General features: G+C 43.7%; 2 protein-coding genes across 6 annotated transcripts in view; one reads left to right on the top strand and one right to left on the bottom strand.

The window, feature by feature from the left end:
• Nucleotides 1-3,347: 3,347 nt before the first annotated feature.
• On the bottom strand, nucleotides 3,348-8,272 carry LOC144015094 (transcription factor HES-2-like). 2 transcript variants are annotated; one of them, XM_077515416.1, is made up of 5 exons: nucleotides 8,230-8,272; nucleotides 5,191-5,307; nucleotides 4,463-4,831; nucleotides 4,170-4,353; nucleotides 3,348-4,085 (listed from the first exon to the last, which is right to left on the bottom strand). In XM_077515416.1, exons 3-5 carry the CDS (start codon nucleotides 4,550-4,552, stop codon nucleotides 3,751-3,753), a joined length of 609 nt encoding a protein of 202 aa, XP_077371542.1. In that variant the 5' UTR covers nucleotides 4,553-4,831; nucleotides 5,191-5,307; nucleotides 8,230-8,272; the 3' UTR covers nucleotides 3,348-3,750. The 2 variants fall into 2 exon arrangements, with proteins under 2 accessions (XP_077371542.1, XP_077371543.1); XM_077515417.1 differs by having other exon boundaries at nucleotides 4,463-4,795.
• An 11,476-nt stretch (nucleotides 8,273-19,748) lies between these two features.
• The window catches only part of espn (espin), a 46,565-nt gene continuing 45,612 nt past the window's right edge, over nucleotides 19,749-20,701 (top strand). For all 4 annotated transcript variants that reach the window (XM_077514552.1, XM_077514551.1, XM_077514549.1 and 1 more), the window contains exon 1: nucleotides 19,749-20,389. In XM_077514552.1, coding sequence (XP_077370678.1) covers nucleotides 20,090-20,389 — 300 coding nt within the window. In that variant the 5' untranslated portion in view covers nucleotides 19,749-20,089. The remainder of the gene's footprint in view (nucleotides 20,390-20,701) is intronic.

The raw sequence follows: 20,701 nt of genomic DNA, 5'->3' as shown, positions 1-20,701 counted from the left end.
TGGCTAGTGGTTGGCCTTGGCCAGTGGTCAAAAGAGCAACTGCAACAGAGAAAACCAGAGCAGGCCAGCCAACACAGAACATAACAGGCATTTTGGACAACTTTCTTATCCCTTCAATTGAAAAAATGTTTGGGGATGATGAAGTCATTTTCCAAGATGACAATGCATCATGCCACAGACAAAAAAATGTGAAAGCATTCCTTGGAGAAAGACGCATCCAGTCAATGTCATGGCCTGCAAATAGCCCAGATCTCAACCCAATTGAAAACCTGTGGTGGAAATTGAAAAAAAAAAATGGTCCACAGCAAGGCTCCGACCTGCAAAGGTGATCTGGCAACTGCAATCAAAGAGAGTTGGCACTAGATTGATGAAGAATCATCAAGTCCATGCCTCAGAGACTGCAAGCTGTCATAAAAGCCAGAGGTGGTGCAACTACATATTAGTAGTGATGTGTTTTGATTGTTTTTTCTTTGTCTGTTTTTCATGATTCAATATTTTTTTTCCTCAGAATGGAGTGATTCCATATTTATTTCCCTGGATTTGCTCAATAAAAGTAACATTTACTGACCAGCACAATGTTCTTTCTTTCTTTCTTTCTTTTAGTGTTTCTGAAAGCCAAGATGTTGCGCTTTGGAATGACCTTACAACAGTTTCATGCTTTTGATCTCAGTTTAATCTACACAATAAAACGGGGTTAGGGGCTAGGGGTTGTGCTAACAAAGCAGGAGCTACGTGGCTCAGGGAGTAGATCGGCTGTCTCCCAACCTGAAGGTTGTGAGTTCTTTCCTCTAACCTTGAATCACAATTTTTTTTTCCCAATTCTTTATTTTACTCTCTTCCAGGTGTAAACATTACTCTAAAAGTGAGTCTATTTGGTACCACTCTAAATAGAGTCAAATGCACTCTACAGAATTTACTGTGGGATCATTTAGCTGTTTGTTTCATTCAGTATAAGTCACTGTTTCTCATCATCTGTGAGGGGGTGCAATGCCAATTATATGATATTATATAGAGCTGGCAAAGTTGTTGGTTTGAAAGCATCTGTTCTTATCCAATATGCTTTGTTTAGCTCTGCAGCTATTTTGTAGGCATGGCATGATCTTGCCTACACAGAGGCACAGCAGCAGTGGATTGGCACAGTGCTAAATCTGCCTCAGTGTTTTGGTAACAGGCTCCCCAACGGTGACAAGTTTACTGAGGAGTTTTGTCCGTGATGCAAGTTTTCCTTTCAGTCTGGAGACATTCTCTTTGAATGAGAGTGTTCTACCAAATGTTACTCCATGGTAGACTCAGCTTCTCGTTGTTCCACTTTATTCTGTTTTCTGTTTGTTATATGGTTAAGTGGAAGGCATAAACCTGGGTCTTACTTGTGTTTTAGTTTAGGTACCATTTCTTGGAGTATTCCGAGAGTTTGGTTGAGGCATCTGAGTTTTTCATATGATGCTGAAGTTGTTGGACAGCATGGTGATGCATAGGTCATCTGCATATACTGTACAGGTGTACAGTATCTGTGGATGTTCTGGTTTTGTGGCTGATCATTGGTGTAAATGTAAACCAAAACTGGGGCCAAGACAAAACCCTGCGGGAGTCCATTTATTTGGGTATGCCATCTACTCTTTTTGCCATCCATCTCAACAACGGAATAACCTCAACCAAACGTTTCCTTGGCTACAGATAAGACTTGCTCAACAGCGAGTCAGAATATTTCTGTTTATGAAACTTTAGGTTCAGCATTATTTTTGGGATGTCTGCTTTGAATTGCTTTTTGAGGTCTCATACAACATCTTTCATCTGCAGTCATCTTTCCAGGAGGCCTCTCCTAGGTAAGGTCTCAGTTTCCATGATACATTTGTGTCACGGTTCGGTTTAGTGAGGTTGGGGTTTTGTTTAGTCTTTGGGCCTTTATGTTGTCTTTTGTCCGCTTTGCCTCGTTATTGTTAACCTTGTCCACCTGCGTGAGTCTTCCCTTCCCAGTGTGTGTTGCCAATTAGTGCCCTCTGCCTGCTGTGTTCCCCAGGTGTGTCGTGTTAAGAGTTTCGTTAGTGTGGTGTATTTAGACTGTGTGGTGTGTTCCCTCCGTGTGGGAGCATTGTCTTGTCTTGGTGTGACATGCTGTGTGGGTGTCGTTTGCTGTCCAAGCCAAGTGTTCTCTCGTCCAAGCCAAGTGTTCTCTCATCCAAGCCAAGTGTCCCACTCTCTCGTCCAAACCAAGTGTCCCTCTCTCTCATCCAAGCCAAGTGTCCCACTCTCTCGTCTAAGCCAAGTGTCCCCCTCTCTCGTCTGAGCCAAGCGTCTCTCTCTCTGTCCCTCTCTCACATCCTGCTAAGTCTCGCCTCACGGTCTGGGCAAGTGGCGCCCACGGTCTGGTCTCTGCACCTGGGTCCAACATTCACATCCATGCACCACCCTCCCACCTTGACAATTTGGGACCCTGGTTAATGTAATGCTGTCTTTTACACTGTGCAAAAAGGTTGACTTTGCACATTTATATAATTTTCCCATGTGACAGTCAAACTGTGACCTTAACGGCAAACAATATATCCATCCATCCATCCATTTACTACCGCTGATCCGAGGTCGGGTTGCGGGGGCAGCAGCTTTAGGAGGGAAACCCAGACTTCCCTCTCCCCAGCCACTTCAACCAGATCCTCCGGCGGGATCCCAAGGTGTTCCCAGGCCTGCCGAGAGACAGTCTCTCCAGTGTGTCCTGGGTCATCCCCGGGGCCTCCCGCCGGTGGTACATGCCCGGAACACCTCTCCAGGGAGACGTCCAGGAGGCATCCAAACCAGATGCCCGAGCCACCTCACCTGACTCCTCTAAACGCGGAGGAGCAGCGGCTCAACTCTGAGTCCCTCCCGGATGACCGAGCTTCTCACCCTACAATATATTTGAAATATTAAGATACAGTGTTCCCTCACTACAAAGCGATTCACTTTTTGCGTTCTTGCTATTTCGTGGATTTTGTGTGTGTGCAATTTTGCATGCATTTGTTTTTACAGTAATGTGCCTATATAGTACAATAATATGTATTATTTTTAATTGGTGTGCGTACCACTTATGAATATCACAAAAGTTCATGTCAAGTGTAACAGGCTGGAGTGAGTTTCGGGGGCTGTGCCCACCCAGCCATGCAATGACCTCAGTGTTCTTCCCACCGATTTGGCGGCAAGCAGTGAGGCGCCTCATGTAGTAACAATAGAGCAGCTGCTCTCAGCATCAATGTGCTTGGGCTGACCTCTGCCTTTGTGCATTTGCCGCCTTTTTCTTCAGCCCAACATCTCACTCATTAGTTGCTTCTTAAAACATCATAAGACACAAATACAACAACAAAATTTATTTATGTACATTTATTGACTTTTTGCAGTGATACAGCTCATACATGACATTTTTGTGACTTCCATGGTTTCATCACATGTATGTAATTAACACATAGTGTTTACAAACTATTCTTTTGCACAGACCAAAATACTTTTAAGTCCATCGTGCAAACCTCAAACTGAGTAACCCTTGGGGTTTTACAAAAGTGTTGTCGACAACCCGTGCCTTTGAAACCCCAAAGAGGATTGCAATAGTAAAACATATTAGAGCTTCTTTGGGATCTGGATCTGTGCTCGATTTTACCCAAAATGAATCAATTGCTGGATTCCATTCATTATACAGCAACTCCCACAATTCCACCCATTCATTGTGTGTGTTAAGTGGATCACTACGAAATAAATAAGGCATTAATAAATAAGTGTCCATTTCATCTACCAGGGCCTCCACATGTCCGCGCTGACAGCAGGCGCGACATGTTGCGCCTCGCGGGGCCCGGGGGCCACCGGCTGGGACTGACGCTGGCTGTCGGTCCGCGTGGAGCTGACGCCGGACTTGAGGCTCAGCAGCCTCTGCTGGATGTGGGGGAACGCCCTGCAGGTCTGAGCGCAGCAGTTGAGGCAGGACGGGGTGACGGTGGCGGACATGGAGCGACGCACGAAGTCGCTGACTCGCTTGCACGCGTCCTGGTTGAGGCTGCTTTGAGGGAGCAGAGCGGACACTCGCTGCAGGCACGCTTTGTAGCCTTCTCTGTAACTTTTTGCCGGATCTGAATCGGAAGCAAATCAACAACCATTAGATACAAAATAACGCACTTTATGGCTATTGTTCGCAAGATGTCGTTAATTCTCACCTTTTGCGGGAGACGTTGGAAGGTCCCTGAGGAAGCGGACTGTCATTTCCAGAATGTCAGCTTTCTCTAGCTTGGAGTAGCGCGCGTTGTCTTTGCCAACCAGGGGCAGAATGAGACTCTTCAAATGGCTCAGACTGTCATTAATACGAGCACGTCTTCTCTTCTCCAACAGCGGTTTGAGAGTCTGGAAGAAGTCATGAAGGAAACGAATTATTCAACCGCACTGTTTGCACAAGTCATGATGTGAAAATAAATGTTCTGAAAACATGAAGCAGGGTTTTTCTTGTTCTTACCTTTCTAAGCTCGTGGGCCTGTTTCCTCTGGGCCACGGTGGACCTGACAGTGAGAGGCTGGCTGGCCTCGGAAGTGATGCTGGGACTCATATTTTGGGGGGACTTGTGCTTGATGTGAGGTGCTCGAATTCGGAGCTGAAGTGAGCTGCGGAGTTGTGCCGCGCCTCCTATTTATGTGGTCCCGGCGCGTCACAGGGGCGGGACACAAGCCGCTGCGGGGTTTGAATCGAGAGGAGGGGGCTGAGGGTTCAAGCCCTTTGGGATATATGAATTAATGACATGCGCTCTTTTCTGGACCATCTGTCCTTGTGGGCTCCTCCATGCAGTCAAGCGCTGGTATGCAGAGATTATTAGTCGCTGCATATTGGCCTATATTTTGTAAATAGCACATTTTGTTCCAAATGTTACCACAATCATGTTATTCAAGATGTTTTTGCACTTTAAATCCTCAATTTCAACACGTGTTGCACACGGCTGGACACGAAAAAAAACAAAAACAATTTATGTGCAAAAGATTGCTTGTGTTTTCATTTGTCTTTTGTTGCGACGGACAAACAAGTCTGTCCAACCCATGAAAATGTTCTGTACTGTCACAGCAACTTATAACGCAAACATTGTTTCCAAGATAGCAGGACTATTATAATGAATTCCTAAAATGCAAAAGCCCCGCCATAACATCTGCTTACACCCCCACAGAAGCTTGTTTCCAATGCCAACAACATGTTTACCTGCATGGATGCTTGGTGGTGGGGGGAACGTTCACTCTGACGCCGAGTTGCAGTGCCACACAGACACACACTCATAGAGTCATCATTGGGGGCTGGGGTCATGTGATTTGTACAGACCTAAAACGTATAAAACGTATGTCAACAGAGCCGTAAAGTGAAGGAACAAAAGGCCTAGGTCCGCGTCATTTGACACAATGTTAAAAAAAAAAAAAAAAAAAAAAAAAAAAACGACGACATAAAATATCTATTATTATTATTACTACTACTACTACTACTATATACTACTATTATTATTATTATTATTATTATTATTATTATTGTTATTATTATTATTATTATATTTACAATTCATGTAATGGTCCGTATTATTTGATTGATGTTCTCGACTAACGGTGATTCGTGCATGGCGAACACACGAAGTAAGTTTGAGTTTAAAAACAAAAAAGAAAAAGAAAAGAAAAAAAAGACTGGTAGGGCCAAAAAAAGACAATCCGACAGTCCGATTGTCTTTTTTTCGCCATACCAGTCTTTCTTTTTTTTTTTTAACTCAGACGTACGCCTATCTAAAGTTCTGAAGTAAGAGCATAAATATTTTTCCACCTCTGGCTGTAAATCTAATTGCAAAACAAACCGTGAATGCATTATGGAGTATGTGCACATTGGCTCTATATAGCAAACACTGAGTGCAGTGAGCTGCCAGTGGGAATCACGCGCTCGGCACGCGCCAAAACCGCGCAACAGATGGGAAGCTTGCACAGTTCGAATCAGCCGCCACCGCCAAAGCCACCACCCCCTCACTCTATTGTGCTCCGGCCTCCACCCCCCACCCATCTACTCTGTCACAACCTCCCGGGTCAGCTCTTGTCCTTTGCAGCCCCTTAAGGGTCGGGGAAAGAAGACTGCAAAATAATAGATGTACTTATATGCCAAAATATTGCAACGTAACTATTGACGCGCATCATTTTTTGGACAATTATACTTGCATCCAATTAACGTTTTCCCCATCAGGCCTATAGAATAAAAATGACTCCTCAGTTTATAAAACGGCGACTTATTCTTACACATGATGAACATTGCACATTTGTTTTTTTTTCCTTCTATTTTTTTTTTTTACCCCTTCCTTATAGCCTGTATTAGCCTATGTTTCATAATGGACCATCGGGAATTTAAGAAAAAATTTTCAGGGAGGACAGCGTATTTAATCTGCGTATATACGCATTTCAGTGCGCGAAGAAGTGACTAAAAGCTGAACGATAACAAACGTCACTGTTCATTCATGCAGCGTTCAATGTAGGCTATGCCCCCCACTCCACATACTGCATGGTGAAAAGGCGTTCGAGGTCGCGCGGTCCAGAGTTCGGCTGCAAGCTGTCTTGGCTTTGAGCTGCACCGTTTTGCACGCGTCCTGTCCCAAGGGGCCCCGACTAACTGCCATGTCCAGAAAGCATGGGAACGGGTCCATTTCGTTGCAGCACATATAAAAAAAAAAAAAAAAAAAAAAAAAAAAGGAGAGGGGCTTCGGTTAGGGGCTTTTTTGTCCTAGTTTTAGCGTGGGTATCCATCTGTGCAAGCCGAGACCACAGTGATCTTTTGTTGAACAACATGCTGAGAAGTTGAATTATGAACGGGCTTCCGGCAACTCATTAAGGGGAGGGGGTTGGTGGCGGGATCTATAGGCCTATACCTTTTTCACCTAAAAGAAGCTGTTGCTGCTTATTCGCAAAAATCGTCAAAATTATATTCCAAATTAGTATTCATTTAATCCTAAATTACACATTTGGAATGATTTTTGTACTGCAGGGAAGGGTGTGGTCTAAATATGCCCTAATAGCATAAATTATTTGAAAATAAGACTTAGAGTTTAAAAAAAAAAAAAGGCCTTTTCCAGTAGTTTTTAAGTGCAACCTGTTGATTTTGAGAACATGTGAGTGTTTGGGTGTTATGCGTGGCATGAGACCGACACGAGCTCTGCAGGCTCCATCTGGAGCCCCTCATGATGATGAATTGAGGCGTGAAACAAACAAAAGAATGGACTGAGTCTGAGACATATTCCCATCAGGTTGCATGGAAGCTTCGGAAGCTCGATGCCTTTGTCAAAGAGAGGTTAAAAAATGGCCAATATGACAACAATGGCATCATTTTATTCCATTTAGAATTGTTGAAACATAAATTCATAATCATAACATTACAAAATGATGTTTACAAAACTCAAATAGTATACATGATGTCATTTTCAACAATTCTTGAAAACATAATAGTGGACACTACCGCACAAGCATTCATTTATCATTGTAGTCTGTACAACCGCACTATTATGGGAGCTTGAATATAGTGTAGCTAAATAAGCTACCCAAAATATAAGAGCAGGACATTTTCAGATTTTTTTTTTTTAATGGCCCAATGTTGGGAACAAATTTCAAATCCTCCAACATTGTGCTTAAACCATCGGGAAAGTTGGGATTTTCTCAAATGGCCTATCCATTCCAATCCAGCTGAAATCGGTGCTATCAGGGCCAGACAGTCCAAGCTGTGCACTGAGCCAAAATAAGATCAGACTTGGTGAATGGCAAAGAAGTTGGTGCTGACTTGTTTGCTGCTGTTAAACAGTCAACTAAGAAAACATTTAGCAGTAAAAAAAAACAAAAAAAAAAACACTTGCCACTGACTTGTAATGTTCAAAAATATTTATTTATTTTTTTTGTCTGTCAGAGGTGATGGGAGACCTATATTCTCCACCCCAAGCAATCAGGTGTACTCACCCTTGAGAATAAAATCATGTGAGACACAAATTTCATATTTGAACCTTTAACTATAAGAGTCGCTATTCACTTGTCTTACTTCATTTCTGGAAACCTCAGTTCAGAGACCACTCTGTGATGGTATGAATGTGAATGTGAATGGTTGTCTGTTTATGTGTGCTGGGATCGAGGTTGTAGTTGACCTTGCCAGTCAAAATGTTCATCTCATTATTGGACCTGAGCTTCTTTGCTGCCTGGTTACCGGAAAAAAGACATTTCTTAAACATCTGATTAAACGTACCTTGTTTATTTGAGGTTTACGATTGCTTGGTGTTTCACTTCGGTCCAGCTTGTCATACAAAAAATTCATACACAGGTGATCACGTAAGTGAATAGTAATCACCACTGATATGTCACACCTGTTTTGAATAGGGCGGAGCATGTAATCTGGAGCAAAACTGGCATTAAACTCCCAGGGCAACCTTCATGGCAGCCAGCTCCCAGGACACACACACACGCACACACTGAAATCCAGCTTTCCTCCTGAGCAACACTACCGCCACCAAACATTCTTCGCACCATCCGTACACAAGTGTGAGAGGCACTGGAGGCAATGTGTGTAAAAGTCTTGCTCAAGGACACAAATTGGAGAGAGAAGGATTTGAATAGCTGACCTTTTGGTTACTGTACAAACATCTCTACCTCCTGAGCCACAGCCACCATTCACAGATAACCAGCAATAAGTCAACTCCCCAATTTTCAAAAGTGAATAAATTCCAGGAGGTCCCTCCAGGTTGGGTTTCAACGGCAGGAACAAAATTACTATACAGAGAGTATACTGTGTTGTTACATTATATAGTTGTACTATATTTATAGGTTAAATGTTGTACATCACAAATTAGAAATTTTCACACCAAAAAAGTTCTTCTGCAGAAAAATGCCTCTTAACTCAGTTTCATAGCACACTGATGAAAAAAAAAAAAAGGGGGGGGGGGGGACTCGAAAAACTTAGAATTTCTGAGTTTTGAGTACATTTTACCAGTTTACTAACCAAAAAAAAAAAAAAAAAAAAAAAAAAAAAAAAATGCTACTCAAAGAGTGAGGTACAAAGCCACAACCTTCAGGTTCTGGGACCGCCAGTGAACCAAATGAGCCATGCTGCTCCTGCTGTGTGTTAATATATTGCTGGTGTCAGGTGGAATTCTAACTCCAAGTTGGCCTCATTTTGGGCACACAAGCAATGCAGTACAGGGACAAACAAGATTGGCATAGCTCAGGTGTTACAGTTGTTGTCTCCCAACCTGAAGGTCATGAGTTCGTTCCTCAATGCTTGAGTATTTATTTATTTATTTATTTTTTTGTAAATAAACTGGTAAAATTTACTCTATACTCTCGTTGCAGAATTTCCTTGGAATTTGTGAGTGATTATTGAAACATGGCTAAACATTTGAAATTTTGATGGTAAGCATCATTTTCAACAGGCTTTGAAGAACCCCTACTTCCAAAAACATTTCTCTGTATTGAAACGGTTTTTACAGGAACAGTTAGCCTCAAAAGAACCATTGAAGAATCTCTCTTGCGGAACCCTTACTTTACTTCTAAGCATGTATGCTCAATTGGCCAATAACAATAAATAGGCAAAGAAAGTTGTCTACACGATAACTGTTGTCAGGATTCAAACACCGTCTGAAGTGCATTTCACAAAGTAGGCTTAGTGAGAAACCTGGGTCAAGAAAACGTGAAATGTGGGGAAAGTCAGCATCTTCCGTTCCAGAAAGGGAGGTAACTGAAACCAGAGGAAAAGCGATAACTCTAGCCTATTTTATAAAAAGAGGTCATTTAAGCTCTCGGTCAGTTACCGTAGTAACATGGTCCATCAACCTAACCTGGTCGGTCGTGGCGAGGGGGCCTGAGACGGCGGAAACTCCGCCGCAATGAATCCCGAGATAGCGGCAATCGGCCGTGACGTGGGGACTTGAGACTGCAGCTATCGGCCGCAACGAAGGGACCTGAGACGCCAGGGGATGCGTCAGCCAGGAGCAGAGAGGCCATGGAGCTGTGTCGGCCAGGGATAGAGAGGCCAGGGACGGCCGCGGCGCAGGCGAAGCGTCAGGGGGCGGCCGCGGCGCAGGCGAAGCGTCAGGGGGCGGCCGCGGCGCAGGCGAAGCGTCAGGGGGCGGCCGCGGCGCAGGCGAAGCGTCAGGGGGCGGCCGCGGCGCAGGCGAAGCGTCAGGGGGCGGCCGCGGCGCAGGCGAAGCGTCAGGGGGCGGCCGCGGCGCAGGCGAAGCGTCAGGGGGCGGCCGCGGCGCAGGCGAAGCGTCCGGGGGCGGCCGCGGCGCAGGCGAAGCGTCCGGGGGCGGCCGCGGCGCAGGCGAAGCGTCCGGGGGCGGCCGCGGCGTAGGCGAAGCGTCCGGGGGCGGCCGCGGCGCAGGCGAGGCGTCCGGGGGCGGCCGCGGCGCAGGCGAGGCGTCCGGGGGCGGCCGCGGCGCAGGCGAGGCGTCCGGGGGCGGCCGCGGCGCAGGCGAGGCGTCCGGGGGCGGCCGCGGCCCAGGCTTGGCGTCCGGGGGCGGCCGCGGCCCAGGCTTGGCGTCCGGGGGCGTCATTGGCGCAGGCTTAGTGTCCAGTGGCGACGGCGGCACAGGCATAGCGGCCAGGGGCTGAAGCGGCGACGGCGGCACAGACATAGCGGCCAGGGGCTGAAGCGGTATAGGCGAAGCGGCCAGGGGCCGAAGCGGCAGCAGTGGCACAGGTGTAGCATCCAAGGACTGCCGAGGTACGCGGTCCTGAAGCCGGTGGGGCGCCGGGACGTGGTCCTGAAGCCGGCGGCGCACCGTAACAGGGACTTGAATCCGGCGCGGAGCCGGAACGGGGACTTGAATCCGGCGCGGAGCCGGAACGGGGACTAGAGGCTGCCGGAGAGCCGAAGCAGGGACTTGGCGCTTCCGCTGGGTCCGGGTTGGTGGGAGCATTCTGTTACGATGGGGGTGTGATGGGTGGACCCAAAAGCGGAGAAGTATGACAGGAAAATAAACGGGAAGGACGATATAAGGAACTTAATTGACAATGAGAGTGAAGGACTGGACGGGATGGAAAGTGAGCAGACTGGGCTTGGCGTGGCGTGGATGACTTGGAAGACGTGGCGTGGAAGACTTGGAAGACGTGGCGTGGAAGACTTGGAAGACGTGGCGTGGATGACTTGGAAGACGTGGCGCGGATGACTTGGAAGACTTGGCGCGGATGACTTGGAAGACTTGGCGCGGATGACTTGGAAGACTTGGCGCGGATGACTTGGAAGACTTGGCGTGGATGACTTGGAAGACTTGGCGCGGATGACTTGGAAGACTTGGCGCGGATGACTTGGAAGACTTGGCGTGGATGACTTGGAAGACGTGGCGTGGATGACTTGGAAGACGTGGCGTGGATGACTTGGAAGACGTGGCGTGGATGACTTGGAAGACGTGGCGTGGATGACTTGGAAGACGTGGCGTGGATGACTTGGAAGAACCGCCACAACACTACGATCCAACATTCAACATACAATGCTCCCACACCCACCTGCAACAAACACCACGCCCTTATACGAACACTAATGAGACAATAACCAGACACACCTGGGGAACACAGCAGGCAGAGGGCACTAATTAGGTCACACAAACGGGGAGGGGAGACATACACAGGTGGACAAGGTTAACAGTGATGAGACTAGGGGAGACAAAACTGGACAAAAGACAACACAAACACCCAAAACCAAACTAAAACCCAACCACGCAAAAGCGAAACATGACACAGCGTTGATATAACTCACTGGAATCAGCGGTGCTGGAACCGAAAATGCAAAGTTTCCTATCTGAGGGTATGTCAACTCATTGTTCAGGGTTAATCTCAGTTTGTTGAACCTGCTTTGTGACATACACCCATGGTGTCCTTCTTGTGGTAAGCTGGAAAGCATGAATTGTTTGCCTTGAGAAAGAGGAAGATCTTGCATCACACTTTCATCTGCTCTGACCCTTTGTACAGTATAGACATTGACCTCTAAAATCACTGTGGACTGGTAAACATCCCCTGTTGTCATAAAAAGGACTTCCTGCAGTGGACGAGTGACTGCGTTCAGACATCATCTCTCCACTCCCACTCATGCATTAGTGGGAATAGTGGGACAAACATGTCAGTGACTTCATACTTCATCCATCCATTAATTATCTGCCGCTTATCCGGGGTCGGGTCGTGGTAGCAGCTGCTTTAGCAGAGAAACCCAGACTTCCCTCTCCCCAGCCACTTCGACCAGCTCCTCCGGCGAGATCCCAAGGCGTTCCCAGGCCAGCCAAGAGACATATTCTCTCCAGCGTGTCCTGGGTCGTCCCAGGGCCTCCCGCCGGTGGGACATGCCTGGAACGCCCCTCCAGGGAGACGTCCAGGAGGCATCCGAACCAGATGCCCGAGCCACCTCAACTGGTTCCTCTCAATGCGGAGGAGCAGCGACTCAACTCTGAGTCCCTCCTGGATGACCGAGATTCTCACCCGATCTCTAAGGGAGTGCCCGGACACCCTGCGAAGGAAACTCATTTTGGCCACCTGTATCCGGTATCTTCTTCTTTTGGTTTAGGTCACAACGCCGTGACCATAGGTGAGGGTAGGAACGTAGATCAACTGGTAACTCGAGAGCTTCGACTCAATACTTCATCCACATGAAAAGGGACGTTTTGATTTTCAACATGATCCATCAATTTGTCTTTGTCTAAATCAGTATAACGTTCAGCCACTAATTTACCAATACCATTCTTTGGTTACACAATAAAAATAAAAATACATAAATATAAATAAATATATTTAATATAAATAAAATCTATAAATTAATAATAATAATAATAATAATAATAATATAAATAGAAATCCAGACTTGCATTTGAATGGTTGGGCAATCATATGGCAATGATTCGAGTCATTAGAGTCACTGAAATCCAGGATATATGAATACTACAGCTACTTTGTGTCGGAAATTCACATATTGTCCGAGTCCACCATGCAGAGAATGTCTGCAGAGGCAGACCACGTCCTATGTTGTTACGTCCCAACCCCTCAAATGGCGGCAATCGTTTGGCACAGCTTGTTTTTGAAAAATTATTGCATCCCTTAATTTTTGTATTTTTCTTCAAAAATGTACTTTTCAATAGACATTCATAATCATAAACTACAATGTGACAAAAACAAAAAAAAACAAAAAAAAACATCCCAACCTTTGAAAAACTAACCAGAAATATTTTGTAAGCGAGGAAATTTACATCTTGCTGCATGGGAGCCCTAATTAAAGTTCACAATCCCTCCCCCAAAATAGTCTTTAACTGTTCTTTTTGAGTATCACATTATGTACAACAAGTATAAGAGAAGGTTTAATGAGTTCGAAGCTTCTAAACAAATGTCTGAAATTTAAAACATTCTAAAGTGTACCAACCGAATACGGTGGCCATTAAACCCACAACAAATAACAGGTTTTTGTTATGAATATATTCCAACAAACCACCGCAAAAATTATTGTGGCCAGTGGAAAATAAATAAACACATGAAAGACAATATGTCTCACTTGATACATACATTTACAATAATGTTAAATTAAGAACTCCAATCTGAATTAGCCTTATTGTTTTTATAAAGGCAGATTTTTATTTGTTGTGTGCATGTGTTGTTTTTAAACGCTGTCATTGTTTGCTGGTTTTTCCTTCGTGCTGCATGCGACACCATGCGCACCTATCAAATTGTGCCAAGGAGCTTCCCAAGCCTAAAACAACGCCATTTGCGCTCAACATCTGCTGCACAACTTTTACGTCATGCAGGAGGTTCAATCGAACATCAAACGCTGAGAAATTTTCAGTCAGAAATCTGCCAAATATAGTGTTATTAATTAGATTTTTTTTTTTTTAAATCATGCTTTCCGTTCTTTTTGCTCACTTTTCAGAGGGCATTGTTTTTATGTTTTTGTTTTTTTTTAATGCATTTTTTTAACATATAGTACAAATACACATATGAATTCGTTTTAATTGCGATTTTGCAAAGGAGCCGAAAAGGCACAAAATAAAAACTACCAGTCAAACCGCAGGTTTTAATTCAAAACTCATCCAGATTGCACAATTATAACATCATGATGTAATGTCAAGTGTTTACGTGCATGGCGTAGGCTAATTGGTCGAATAATTCTTAATAAGATATTAGCTTTTTTTCTCGTGACGAATGTTAAGCCGTGATGGAGGTCATTGTGCTCTGAATGGCTTTGATTCCATTATGATTAAAAATGCTGCGCAAATTTAATTCAAACAAGTCAAGCAAAGATTTAAGAGACAAAAGAACAAAATATATGTCTGGATATAATGAAAAAAATTGCGTGACTGTCAAAGGCGGCTGGGGATGACACAATGGGAAGCATCACGGGTGGCGTGGGTTGCGTGGTGGTCACAGAAAGACATTCATGGTATAGTTGGGCATTAGTAGGATCGAGGGAGGGTCCAGACAGGATTTTGAATCTCTCAAAAGATGGCTCCCCAAGCCAAAAGCCAAGCTGCGTGACGTAAACATCTGGTGGCGGCGCTACAAGTCCACGCAATCAAGTCTTCAATTTTAACACAGAAATGTGGTTGCTTTTCGTTTAAATTTCGGTGCAAAGATTGTAATTTTAGATTTTTATTTATTTATTTATTTTTTTTGGGGGGGGGGGGTATTGTATCCCCCCTCCATTGCGAGGCACCATGCATGCATGAAGAGCACGAGGACAGCACGAGCCATGGAAACAAAAGGCAGCAGATGGTTTATACCACTAAGTTATATGGGGGCCATTAAGAGCTGCCCGGTGGGACATTAACGAGTGAAGGCAGGTATTATCATTTCCAACGCACTATTAAAAAAATAAAATAAAATAATAATAATAATAATAATAATAATACAGCAAATCAAGGTCTAAAGTAAACGTATGTGCACTGGCCAAAACATTATATGTACACGTGCACAATCTTGTGGACTCCAAGGAAATCTGTTCATTTAAAAAAGATGCCAATGCAAATGTATTTCTAATATAACACCGTTTATTAGTGCTGTACATCTCCACTGCAACCCTGAGAGGTGTTTCTAACATTATGAGCAAAATGTTAGAAAGTGCTCTCATGTTCCACACTGCAAACTACACCATCACCCTTGCAAAATTACTGTTTGAAAACTGTGAATATAATTTTTGCCAAAGCGGATATTTTGATTCAGATTGTATTTGTTTATGTAATGCGGACAAAATTATTTCAAATCGAATATATTATGCAATTAAACCAAGAACAATCATCCAATTTCAAACTATTTAAGAGATCTGACCTCGAGCCAGTGTACATGAGTAAATTTACATTTTAAAATGCTAAACTACATATTGCATTATATAATATATTTACAGTAGGCTATATATTTGTGTATATGCACATTCTCCCTGTTTGAGCCGAGCCTTGAGAGGGCGTGGCCTCCGCGGACGTGTACGCCCACAGCGTGGGCGCGTCCCGCGTGGATGAGCCATGCGAACCTTGTGGAAAAGGGCGCTCAATATGAGTGCAGCCTTCAACGCGTGACGACAAACTGGCATAGAGACGCTTATACTGCGAATACGGGATGCTGTGGTAGGTTGTTTTTATATTTGCATATTGATTAGCCAATGCTATATAGAAAATATCATATTTATTTATATCATATTATGCAATGTGCATGATTGCATGCATGGGACTGAATTTGGTCTTGTGTTTTTGATATATTAACTTTGTAATGCTATTCAGTTTTGACTCATTTGCTTGAATGAATGTGCATATAGCCTATTAAAAAAAATCCAATTCAGCAACATGACGCTTGAAAGCAGACTCATGACTTGATGTTTGCTGACGCACACTTAGGAAATGCACGATAAGATGTATTAATAAATAATTGATGGTATGACATAAGACAGTTGAAATGATATGATAATCAATGATCTTGAATCTCAGCTGTTTTGCAAACACGCGAGTGTGCGTGTTGAACGAGTGCTCGTGAGTGTGAGAAAGTGTGACTGTGGCAATTCTCACTGCAGATCACGGTTGACCGGCTCGCTGGTGGGGGTAACACGTCACGCCTGGCCTTCGTGGTGAGTTCAAGGGACACTTCAAGATTGTCACACTGTCAACTGCCTGATAAAGAGCTGTTCGTTTGTGTGAGGCTGCAAATTACAAATAACAAGCTATCTTATATCATCATTGGCTAGGATGTGGGTTTCCTTTACAATATTGAGGAATAAAAGAGAGACATTTGGGGGAGGGAATAAGGATGCGAGCTTTGAGAGGACTGAATAAAGTCGTTTTCTTTGCGTGTCTTTGTGTTTTTTCCTACAATTTTTAATAAAGATTATCTTGTGTGGTCTCTTTTTCTTGGCTGCAGTAATCTCACTATACTTACTGCACAGATCAAGTGATAAACTCGCATCTCTATTATTTGATATGAACAGAACTGAAACAATCACAATATGCATAACCCATGGCATTAATTAAACGGCAGACAGGGTGTCTTTTGTGCGTCTGGACTCATCGTGCACGCGCCCATGCAGGTGGACGTATGCACGCAAGGGCAACAATGGAGGAGAGCGTGGCACGCGCCAAGCAGCTGCACACTACATATGGACAAGTTGATTAGAGGACCAGTACTGTCACAAAATATTAGTTTATCTTAGGGCTGACATATACTCAGAGTTGAACTCCAGCAAACCTTTAATGGTAAGAGATATAAGGCACAACAGTGTGTAATTCAAACAGTCCATTTTACACGCTCACCCGACTTCTCTGGTTCAGAGTTCATGGTTCGAGCACATTGTTGCCGCCTCAGAAGCACAGTGAACTTGAGCCTGCATGTGGCCTGGTTTGAATGTTCCCGCGCATTGGCAGCAGATGTGAGCACACAAAAGAAAATCGGGGTTGGAGGGGTGGGGGAGCATACGCGCCTCGAATAATTAAGTGCAATTTGAATAACTGTCGCGAGCCTGACGCGTGCGAGACATCGCCCAGCGTTCCCAGGCCGAGGAAGAAAACCGTTGGCTTTCCCATACATGCAACCTTTAGATGCTATGGCTGCAAGAAGTGGGGCGGGGGGTATAGATTAAAGCACATCCTCTTGTCTCTGCATGTCCACACCTCATAGCAATATTATTTAAAATACTATATAATAGGCTACATTAAAGCATTTCTTTGTTTTTTTATGTAGGTATATTTACTGACCTGCGATTGGCTGGCAACCAGTCCAGGGTGTACCCCGCCTACTGCCCAAAGCTAGCTGAGATAGGCTCCAGCACCCCTCGCGACCCTTGTGAGGAATAAGCGGTCAAGAAGATGGATGGATGGATATATTTACTGACATAAATATGCGCTATAAGTTAAAGGAAACAATACAGTGAACAATTTCATGTCACAAAAGAAAACATGAGTCCAATCCAAAAATACATGCGTGATGGGAAGTCAAAGACGACATTTTTAGGGACATATAGTATTTTTTGAATAATAAGAATCTCTTTTTATTATTTTATTCTCTTATTTTGAACAATACAGAAGGTGCTCATTAAATATGACTTAATATAACACACTTGTGACTCACAAGAAGTAACATAAAAACACTGTAAACGTTTGCCCTTATGTTTTGAAATATAAAGCTATAAAATACACCAATATGGTGGTTTTATACGATTTAAGATATTTTCTATCAAATGTACATTTTTACACTGACAATTTAAATGTAAACCAAGAATATATCAGTGTGGAAAAATACTCTTTCCGGTGCATGTCTAAATAGACAACGCTTATCATTATGTGGTGCTTGTGAATCCCATCAGGGAGTCCTTATTGTCCATTTTCTTGTACAATTAGTCAAGGCTCTCGTGGGAATAATACCCTAAACTGGCGCGGGCGCGCACAAATCCCACTGGTGCAAGGTGTAAATGACAGTTGGGCCTGCGTGACAGATGGCGTGGAGAGGCACGCGTCGGGCACGAGTCTGACAGTTAACCCCCCCAACCCACACTTAACAACACCCCAAAGTGCACCCCGACCCCATTCTCTACGGTAATTTGACAGCATGAGGAGGCAGAGGTGAAATGATGCAACACATTTATTGTGCTATCAAAATATGTATAAATAATGCACAGGCTTTACATTACAAGAACTATATGTCAATACATTGCGATAGTTTAAATCCTTAGGAAACAGTTTAATTTGCCTGCGTGCATTTTAGTAAGACTACATATGACATACATTTATATTTTGATATCAAGCAAGCACTGACAGTTTTATAACCGAAATAAACAAACAAAATAAAAAAAAAAATAAAAAAGTCATTCAGTGGCCTCAAGTGACGTTAATATCTGCTTGGACGACGAATAATACAATTATGTTCCAATCCTGACTATTAAGCATTCCTGCCACCGTTTGGTGAAGCAAAGAATTGCATTTTTTTTTTTTTTTTTCGTTTTTAGGAACTTCAAGGTGGCCAGCCCTCCATTATTGTTCAAAATGTTTTCTATGCACTCGGGTGAGGTGACGTCAAACTGCATGTGCTAGAACCATATGTAAAATAAATACACTGCTATGAGTGGTACACTAACTAACTAACTAACTAACTAAATATATATATATCTATATATCTATATATATATATATATATATATATATATATATATATATATATATATATATATATATATATATATATATATATATATATATATATATATATATCCATCCATCCATTTTCTTGACCGCTTATTCCTCACAAGGGTCGCGGGGGCTGCTGGCGCCTATCTCAGCTGGCTCTGGGCAGTAGGCGGGGGCCACCCTGGACTGGTTGCCAACCAATCGCAGGGCACACAGAGACGAACAACCATCCACACTCACACGCACATATATATATATATATATATATATATATATATATATATATATATATATATATATATATATATATATATATATATTAAACCTTGGTCGGTCAACATATCCAAAATAAACTGAAAATTGAAAACTTGTGTACAATAATGTGCGGCTTAATCTAATAGGTTGTATGTTTTATATTTATTCATGATGATGAAAGATGATGAAAGTTCATTGTACAAGCGCAGATACCAAAAAAATGGGTTTATGTGTTGTACGACATAAGCTACAATTTGTTTATCAGCAGTCACTTGCATGATTATTGGCACAATTTTCACACCGGGTTCCCAAATGTTATTATGTACTGAAAATCTATACAGAGTTAATGCATACATGTCATGTATATGTTTTATTATATAATTTCCAGATAAATTAAGTGAAATTGGATCTTTATCTGATGCTCACAATGTTCTCTCATGGCAACATGTAGTTATAAAATAGTATAGAAGTTCTGACTTGTTACCTTTGGACATGTAGACCTATGTCTAAGAAAAAAAACGTATTTTGTACCTCTTGTAGTGCATTTATTTAAAATAATAATAATAATAATTGCCCTGTGAACAAGCCACTAGGTGGCTATCTCCTATGCAGCACAATACTGAGTGACCTTAATGTTGCCACAGCCATATAATGTCACATGAATGACCGTGAGCCTACCCCTCTCTCTCTCTTTTAACGAAAAGATAGTTGAGTCAACAATTTGACATGCTTTTGTAACTGAGCGTTGCCCAATAAACTTTATGACCCGTCCAAACCCCCCTCCGGCACCTTAATGTTCGCACTGGCCCTTTAACTTGTGAGCCGATTTTCAGAAAGCAACCGCCTATAACAGGCTCAACGATCCTCCCCTTAATGGATTATTTAACAGGCGCTCAGTCCCATGTCGCCATCTGCCAGAAGAGGAAAAATACTCTCTGAAGCACATGATACGACTTAGTTGTTGGAAAACAAATTGTATGCTGAAGGAGTACATGACATTCAAATAAGTAGTGTGCGCAACAGGTGGAGGACGCGCGCGAGTGAAGGTCAGTTTCTAATTTGACACTTGGATGGATCTCGAGAGAAATTGAGTGTTAAATGTGATGAACGGTTTCCAAACGCCGATGTCATCCTCGCGGTGAAGCACTCGGACACAAGTGTAGCCGTGGAAGCAATTAAGGAAGGTGTCGGGGGTGGGCGGTGGTCGTCGTGCACTTGCAAGCAGTAGTCATGGTCGTGGAGGGGGAGCGGACGCTGCTGGCCGCAAGTCAAGGGGACGTGCAAACTCTCAAAGCGCAATTCGCCTCAAAATCGCTCACCAGGGACGTGAAGGATGCTCTGGGGGCTTCCCCCGTTCACCACGCAGCCCGGGCGGGCAAACTGGCTTGCCTGCGCTTCCTGGTGGAGGAAGCTGGACTGCCGGGCCACTGTCTGGCTAAGAACGGGGCGAGTCCGGCGCACGATGCCGCGGCCACCGGCAACCTGGCGTGCTTACAGTGGCTGCTGACCCAGGGTGGATGTCGACCAGAGGTGAGTGGGTGGCTATCTGTCATCTTCAAGCTACTCGCGATCGCCAACTTTCAATGGAAAATTCCATATTACAACAGTGTCGGTTCTGGTCCCATTTACACTGGACTGATTGGATTGAGAAACTTGGAAGAATTGCTCTCATGCCAAATGATAATAATAAAAATGTCCGTCTTGAAAATCACTTCTCTCATGCTTTGATTTTAAAGCATTTAAAACATTCATAGCTGTACTTTCCATGTATAGTTGGAATGATGAACTGAACATATTTACCAAGAACCAACACTAGTTTAAAATTAAATTCATGTTGAATAA

Source organism: Festucalex cinctus, chromosome 2, assembly GCF_051991245.1.
Source record: "Festucalex cinctus isolate MCC-2025b chromosome 2, RoL_Fcin_1.0, whole genome shotgun sequence".
Classification (NCBI taxonomy): Eukaryota; Metazoa; Chordata; class Actinopteri; order Syngnathiformes; family Syngnathidae; genus Festucalex; species Festucalex cinctus.
This window is presented reverse-complemented; position numbering and strand designations above follow the sequence as displayed.

Bases quoted from the DNA above. Each gene is read 5' to 3' on its own strand.
- LOC144015094 (XM_077515416.1), bottom strand. From the start codon at position 4,552: ATGAGTCCCAGCATCACTTCCGAGGCCAGCCAGCCTCTCACTGTCAGG. The intron at 4,354-4,462 runs GTAAGAACAAGA...GACTTCTTCCAG, and splicing joins AGGCCCACGAGCTTAGAAAG to ACTCTCAAACCGCTGTTGGA. The intron at 4,086-4,169 runs GTGAGAATTAAC...CTTCCGATTCAG, and splicing joins TCCAACGTCTCCCGCAAAAG to ATCCGGCAAAAAGTTACAGA.